Source organism: Dendrobium catenatum, unplaced genomic scaffold, assembly GCF_001605985.2.
Source record: "Dendrobium catenatum unplaced genomic scaffold, ASM160598v2 fragScaff_scaffold_650, whole genome shotgun sequence".
Lineage (NCBI taxonomy): Eukaryota > Viridiplantae > Streptophyta > Magnoliopsida > Asparagales > Orchidaceae > Dendrobium > Dendrobium catenatum.
Window position 1 is genome coordinate 309101 of NW_021319112.1, and position 8523 is coordinate 317623.

The 8523-nt window shown below is 36.9% G+C and overlaps 1 protein-coding gene across 1 annotated transcript; it reads left to right on the top strand.

Moving 5' to 3' along the window:
* The first annotated feature begins 1880 nt into the window (after window positions 1-1880).
* LOC110109948 lies at window positions 1881-7079 on the top strand. Its single transcript, XM_020841179.2, has 2 exons — window positions 1881-6433; window positions 6610-7079. The coding sequence occupies exon 1, from the start codon at window positions 2088-2090 to the stop codon at window positions 2856-2858; it is 771 nt and encodes a 256-aa protein (XP_020696838.2). The 5' UTR covers window positions 1881-2087; the 3' UTR covers window positions 2859-6433; window positions 6610-7079.
* Window positions 7080-8523: the final 1444 nt, after the last annotated feature.

Here is an 8523-nt window from a genome sequence, read left to right on the forward strand (position 1 = left end):
GTATATTTACTTTAAAACATTCATATTAGGCCTTCAAGACATATAACAATATGAATTCACTAATAAGGGCATAAAGCCTACAAAACCTGATCTCCTATCGCCAAGTTGATAGGGTTAATAGGGTTCAATCAATAAAGAGGAATAACCCCTAACACCCCGATGATGACCGTGTTGAATGCAGATCTCAACCAGAGGGGTTCCCAAATATTTTCAAATGCCTCTCAAAGGTCCATTTCAAAAAAATTCAAAAACCCAAAAACTCTACAAAAATCCCAGAAAATTCCAAAAATCTAAAAAACCCAAAATCCCAAAAAAATATTCAAAATTTCAAAAATATTTAAAATTGAAATCAATCTATCAACACACTTAAAGCAAAATCCATCCACCCTCCGCAATAATTTGTTGGGGCGGACAAATTAAAGTTTACTTCAGCTCACAAAGAGTTAAATGCCTAGTCGAAAATATCACTAGGATTCATTCTCAAAACAATCTATTGCTAGTAAGGACGTGGTACGTGTCCTCTAACCGGCAGTTTCACCGCTAAATGGCACTTCAGGTAAACGGTTATGACTCGGGGCCCTCTGAACCGAGTGGTTTTGCCGCCAAATGGCACCACAGATAGCGGTTATAGCCAGAGCCAATATGCTCCTTAATGGTGTTAAATCCTTGAGATATAAATCAATAGGATATGATTGATAGGGCACAAAGCCCTTTGTTAGCTAAGGTGGATTCAAATTTGTCCCCTTAGACAAACATCCAACCCAGGTCTACAAAGTCCCTTTGGACGAAGCAACCCATGGTTACCGACAAGGATCCTTCTGTCAGGTCTACCTCCTCTGACTAAGTAGACCAGGGACCATGATGGCCCGGGATGACGGAATCATGGGATCTTGATCGGGTCTATCATCCATTCCCCCACCATCCGCTTTAACTACACGATGGTGAAATTTTTATTTTTAAATATCAAATTTCCAAACATCCAAACTTTCCAAATTCTCAAATTCTCCAACTATTTCCAAACTCATTGCTGCTACTATACGCTTGATACTATATATCTATGGATATAATGTATCTGATTGACTACTAGCCTTAATCGAAAGTTCTCTCTCATTATTGGGAGGGGTAATTAACTATAGGGGCTTGTGCCTATAGGAAACCAGAACTCAGATCATAAAGTCCTCGCAAAATGAGGGCGAAATCTCTGGGTAGTGTCTTATCTACAAACCCATCTGCCTTCCAAAATTTACCCCGGAACTTATCCGTTAAAACTCCCTCGCCAAATAAAAAGGAAAAAAGTGAGCGGAGGCCGGGGCCGAATTTTCGGATTCCACAGATTTCTGGCGACTCCGCTAGGGATTGGTTTCTCTTTCCATCTTTGGCTAGTTGCCTCAGTATTATAGTAGCGTCCATATCGATCTGTACTTGAAATTTTAAGTATCCTAAGAATGATTGTTCAAAAAAAAATTTTCCATTAAGATAATGCATTTAGCGATTTTTAAATTTGTATTATTTGAATTGCTTGCTAATGATATCTGCTCTTATTTTTGTGTTCTGTGCAAGTCTCTGCATTTTGAAAGTGCGGGGTGATATATCAGATTCTGATTACTAACCCTTGCCTTTCATTTATGCAGATGGATCTACAGAACACCCCGATGACTGTCCAGCTAGGACGAGGAGCCATGATTTAGCTGGCTAATGCTGTTATTGAGACTGGAAACACTGGAGCTACCATCCAGTTTGGTAGCGTTGACTTCCCGGCGATTGCTGCAAGGAATGCCACCATTCCTGTGAATGGTAGGAATGTTGAGAAGCCTGCTAGAAGACTCAATGTTGATGAAGCTGTCACCCGTCGTGTGCATCTGCCGGCACAATGACCTGTTGCTGAAAATTCTCGTGGGAGAATTTCTGTATTCGAGAGGCTATCACAGCCTGAAGCCCTTACCACCAGGAGGATTGTGGCTGACGGAAGAATCTCAGTGGTGACTGCCAACACCACCACTCTGTCAACCAGGTTATCTGCACCTGGGAAATACGATGCTGAGGCCTCCTCATCTGGAGGAAGGCCTACAAGGAGGCAAAGAAGGAAGATGAATGCTGAACTCCGAGCTCAGCATCAACAACTCCCGGTTCACCCATCAAATCTGTCGGCCCAAGAGTCTGAAGCTAACATTCCAACCCGAAATGGGTTTGCAAATCTGAAGTGGGTCAAAAGAAACAACTCTACTGGTGAGCTGAAGAAATCCTTTTGGGATCAACGATCTGAAGCCCTAATTCCTCCAAGGAAGAAAGAGCCTAAAACTCTTTCAGCCCGGGTATACAGAGTCCTGAAAATAGTAAAGGAGAAGGGATTGAATAAAAGAAGATACCAACGACCTCTGATGGTCGAAGCCAGAAGGACTGCACCAAGAGAACGCTTATCTGTTGTGGTGGAGAGGAAAGAAAGGATGTATATCCCACGCGGTGAACATCGGGGTGTGACACCTGAACCGCATGTTCAGGGATCCACCACTGAAAGGTCCCGGTGGAAAGGAAATCAAGTCTGGAGGCCAAAGCCTCGAAGAATTGAGAAAGATAGAAGAGAAAGAGGAACTGATCTGGGCGTGACATCCGGTGAGGCTTCCCAGAGATCCTCCCCCATCTACGAACAACGTCAGAAGTGGGCCCCAAAAAGGTCCCATAATGGCATTCCTCCAGACGGTAGACACCTTGGAGAATCCTCCAGGGGATACCGTTGCCCTCCATCCACTTCAAAAGAAGAAACCAACTTTGACAGCAGTCCGCTGGTTGAAGAAGTCCCCGTGCCTAACCAAGAACCTGAAATCCAGTGGAGGCGCTGCTCGGAGATCCAAGTACTATAAGAGGAAGGAAATATGCAAGGGGGAGACAACATTGAAGAAGAGGAATTCCTTGAAGATGATGAAAATATATAAGAATACCTTGAAGGGGACGAAAATAATGAAGAAAACATTGATGAATTTATGGAGGGAAATCTAGAAGAATAATTGAAAGAAATAAATAACACATTAGACATGGAGGTGGTCTACATGGTGAGACACGCCAATGCTAATGATGAAACCTACTATGATGACGTTGAAGATGATGACGATCAACAACCGCCAGTTAGGCGAGTTTATCAACGTCGTCGTGAAGAGCATTCTTCGCTGCTGCCACTTTTGTTTTATATTTTGATGATTTTTTCCCACGCCTCAATTAACTCATCACGAGAATGGTCAACTTCTTGGTGTTGCAAGGAAAGATAAGTAGACATTGTCACCAGTGTAGCTTTGCTCCCTGCCAGTTGGCTTTTCAAGGCTCTTGTTTATTTAACCTTTGCCTAACTTTCACTCATACTCTACTTTCAGATATTTAACTTTCACATAATCTAAATTCCACTAATCTAACTTCGTCCAAGTCCGTCATTTGAATCATCTGTAATGGGAAACAATTACATTAAAAAATATAAAGCAAAATAAAGAGAAGAAAAAGTTTGTGATAATTCATCATTTTATTTGCCTATTGTCGTTCGGTGTAGACATTCTTTAAATATATCTTCAAGGGATAAGTGTAGGATCCCACTATTTGAAACAAGGGTAACAATATTAGCTATCAAGGAAGTACATCCTCTCTACATCCCTATGTACTCCACTTATCAAGTGTAGGAACATTGTCAAGCCTATGATGATATTTATAACTCTACACAAAAATTGGTGCAAAGAGACACCACTCACAATGAAAAGCTCAAGCAACTTTGGAGCCGGAGGAAACAGTAATCCTATATACGTAATGTCATCTCATATACTATAATGAACCCATGTAATGGAGCCCATGTTTGGTTAAACCTTTTAAGGGCAACAATCATGAAGTCATTGGGTAGATAAAACCTTTTATGAATAATTGTCATGCCATCCAAAGTATTAGCGGATGCAATATCATCAATCGATTTCACTCCAGTCGACCTTCTCCTATCATCAACCTGGAAGACCATGAGATGGTTGTATGATCCAATAAAAGAAAGGAAGTTCAAGAAGAAAACCCTATTTATTTCTGTATTCTCAAAGTCTCGTTCTTGCTCCAACACTTCGAGAATAGGTTGTGTGACTTTTGATGTGTCTGTCGGCCCACAATCTAAAGAAGCATAAAAAAATATCATGATGTATTCAAGGAATATATAATTCCACTATAAGAAACTCAATGGGAAAAAGTTTAAATTAATATAGACAAGAAGAATAATTGTGTGAAGAGCGTAAATGTCCTAGAAAAAAAATATTTTTCCTAGGAAGGACGCGTCCTTCTTGATGAATCCACACCACCACTTTAATCACTAGTGATGACACTTTCCCCCATGGTTATCATCACCTTTAATAGGAAAGAGTTCGAGCTTGCATAACAGTACCAAACTTCGATTGCCATCGATGATATTCAACTCTTGTCGGACAATTGTTCTCTCCTTTTACATGGGAGAACTAGAGCTTGCGTAAGAAGATCGAGCTTTGATCACTGCCATTAGTATTCAACTCTTGTTGACAATCACCCTGTGTAAATGACCGGACCTTAATTATCGCCGAAAATATTCAACTCTTATCGGATAGTTTTTCCTTCATTTAACGATGGAGAATTGTAGTTTTTATAAGTGAACAAGGCTTTGATGACCGCCAATGATATTTAATTCGTGTTAACAATCACCTAGCATAAGAGGACTAGAATTTGATCGTCATTGATGATATTCAATTCTTGCCGGATAGTTTTCCTATTTTCTCAAAGAAAACTGGAGCCTGCGTAAGAGGATGGGGCTTTGATTGTTGTTGACGGTCTCAAATTTTTTGTCGGTTCGCTTTTCTATCAATTTATGGAAGAAAATTTGAACCAACACAAGAGAGATGCCTTTTCCCACACCCCAAGGTGGTTATTTATAGATTTCTGAAGGGTGAATTACCAAAAAGTTTTTAAAATGTCTAATTTTTTCAGAAATTTTTAAGCCTAAAATTAAATTTAAAAGATAAAAAATAAAAAGGAAAAAATGAATATTTTTATTTCCTTCTCTAAAAGATCTCTTGAATTTTTTTTATATATTTTTAAAGTATTTTATGTTTTTGAATAAGTTTTCTAGAAGCAATTTTTGTTTTTGAATTTTGGTAGGGGTGTGTGCTCCCAAGTTAGTGTTTCGGCTTGGACTTGTTTATTGTCCTCATGACCATCTTTTTGGTCTGGACAATCAAATTTAGACATTTTTTTGTATCCTTGCACCATTTTTTTAGATTGTAGATTCAATTTTCACACTTTTGGAGCCAAATGGAGCCTCTTCATTTACTTTTGAGTAATCTTAATAGTTTTAGAATGAGATTTTTTTTATATATTTATGGGACATGCCACTTCTAATAATCTATAAGTAGGCCCCACTTGATATATGAGGGAGACTTTTTAGTAGAGTTTGGAGAGAGATTTGAGTTCTGAATAATCCTAGAGCTCTAACTGAGCACCAGCAACAATAAATCTTCGTCGAATTATTGTCGTCGTCGGATCTCTGTCATCCGATCAATGCTGTCAAACTCTCGTTGACCAACGATTGCCAGACCTTCACCTAGTCTCCGTCGTCGAACTTTCGCCCGGCTGATTACCGATGGACCTAAGCGTTACTGTCGACTGCTTGACTTCTGCTCAGAAACCCTCATAGGTCTTATGCCTGACCCATCTTCGTTGAACCTCCTCTTGGCCGCTGATCACCGGTCCTCTGCCTCGCCACCGCTACAAGGCTTTCAACCTACAAATCGTAGTTAGACTTTGACCTGGTCGCATGCCAACCTCCGCTATCTGCCTTTAGCTGAGCGGTTTTCACTTGATCGCCATCATCAAATATAATGCCAGTTGACTATCACTATAAACTCGCGACCTCCAGACGTTCACTGCCACTAGTTGCACTTATTTCCTGAACTCTTTGTAATTTTACCATCTCCAATATGGGGTATTGAGCAACATTTTTAATTCACATATACATAGTGGAATCTCTTTAATTGGGCAAAAATTCATGGTTTTTCCGTTTCTTGATTTTTCATGTAAAAAAATCTCTGGTATTCCCAAGGTCTCACATTTATCTATTTATGTGATGGACATTCGTGCAAATGCTAGTATGTAAAATGTTCTCTGATCTACCACCACGAATTTTTTAGCCTGCAACAATACTCATTACAAGTTTATTTAAAAAATATTCAACCAGCATGCACCAAGCATAATTTAATTTACATCTTTTGCACACAATGCAGGTTCATCCATCTTCAGTGCTGGAAGCTAATGAAGATGGTAGGTTACCAGACTATGTTGTCTACCATGAACTAATAAGTACTTCTCGCCCCTTCATGAGGAATGTATGTGCAGTAGATATGTCATGGGTGATACCTATTTTAAAGAAGCTTGAGAAGATGGATATCTACAAGCTGAGGTATTAGTCAAAACCTTCTCCAACAAATCAAAGAGATCCTTCAGGAGTCCATATCTTTTTTATATTTCTGACATTTTGCCAGAGAAAGCTCAAGTTTTCTGCATTTGAAATTTCATTATTTTTTATTACGCTGTTCTAATTTTGCGTTTTATTTGTTGTAATCATCAATCATGAAGTGGCGCTTTGGAGAGTGGAAAAATTGAACAAGAGAACAAACAGCTTCCGCCACCCAACGCAGAAGGAAACAGCAAAAGCATAGGTGATTCCATGGAGAGTAGAATTCTGGCAGCCCGTGAACGCTATCTTAATCGTAAAGCAAAGAAATAAATAGCCTTCTATCAAACATGCTGAAGGAATTTGATGCTGGAACCAGTTAACAAGCTAAATTCGTGCATTCTTCTCGTGAGTCCAGGTGCAATTACTGTAATTGATGCTCTGCAAGTTTTTGGCAATTAAATATAACCTGATTATTTTGTATAAAAAAAGTGATAGTATTATACTTCCTGTGTCGTTTTTTATAATTTAAGAACCATGAATAAAAACTTGCAGAGCATATTGGCAATTTCTAAATAGTGGCTATTTTTGTTTCATACCAAATATATACTATTTATATTTTTTAAGTAATTAGTGATTCCACTACATTTAATTTAACTGTTTTTATTTTAAAATTTCAGATAATTAGATTAGGGTACTAAGTTATTAATTAGCATTATATAACATATCATGGTCAGATAATTTCACATTATATATCATGGTCTATAGGATAGAACTCTTTTAACCGGCATGGAATTTAATAAACCGAAGGGTATCTTCATATGCTAGGTAGTTTTGGTTGCACCTAATTGTTTTAATAATTTAGTTTTTGTTCATAGGTAATTCTCTACATCGCTAGAGATTGTAAGTCTTGTATCTTCTCCAATCAACATTTTATAATTCATCTGTCTAGGGAAAGTTTTCTTTTATTAGTTTGGGATCATGAAGCTCTCTTCATGATACATTTCCTTGCTCGTTGAAAAAGTATCAAATAGTTGAGTTGGGTTGGTTTCTTTCTAAATAAAATGATTTTAAGTATGATAGTTAGGGGTTGATGGATCCATGAAGTCATGACTAAAAGCTATTTTAACTCCTTTTTTGGACTTCCTACTCACCCGCTATCCATTTAAGACCATTGTATTCATTCATTGTGTTTTTGATGATTCAATGAGTTTTGCTAGGGAAATCAGTTTATGTGAAAAGATGTCTATCTTGCTTTGTTAAAGTCGTTTACTCTCTACCTTGCAAATTGATTTATTTGAGCATAAATTATGCTACTATTATCAATAGTCTTTGAATTATAATATTTCCTTTAATAATTAACTCAAATAAAAAAAAGGATTTTTTACTTATTAAGAGTTACTATTGGAGGTATCTTAAAGTGTAATTAATCTTAAAAGAGTTTAGTTTCATTGTGACATAGAGTAACTCATATTCTCTTAATCTAATATAACTTCAATTACATAGTATATCGTGGATATTACGGCATAAGTTTATATAAGATTAAAGTGCCTTTTATTTTTGACTTTTTTTTTCTTATTTATTCTCATGAATTTTGATAAGAATATAATATTATCATATCAATAACTTTATTATTATTATTTTTGTCTACAACATCCACATCCATAAGCAAAATGTTCTTAACTTTGTTTGATATGTGATCTCAAATGAAATGTATCAAATATTAATGTGCTTAGCCCTTAAATATTGAATTTATGTTTTACTAATCTAGATCACAGTTCTATGATCACACATACTAGGTAAAAAAAGAATTGAAGGTATATTTAGATTTAAACTATGATATAGGATTGGTGTATGTGAGATTATGGATAGGAATTTGAAGGAATGTAGAAATTACTAGAATTAAAGATAGAGTTATAATTTTAAAGATTGTTATTGATGTTATGATTGTTAATAATGTGAGTGCTTATTCTGTGTTTAAATTTAAAATTTTGAAATGATTTAAAATTATAATATAAATAATATCTCATCAAAAAAAAATTGAAGGGGATTTTAATGGACTTGTTGGTATATTGGTAGAAGATTATAAAAATATT

Bases quoted from the DNA above. Each gene is read 5' to 3' on its own strand.
- LOC110109948 (XM_020841179.2), top strand. From the start codon at position 2,088: ATGAATGCTGAACTCCGAGCTCAGCATCAACAACTCCCGGTTCACCCA.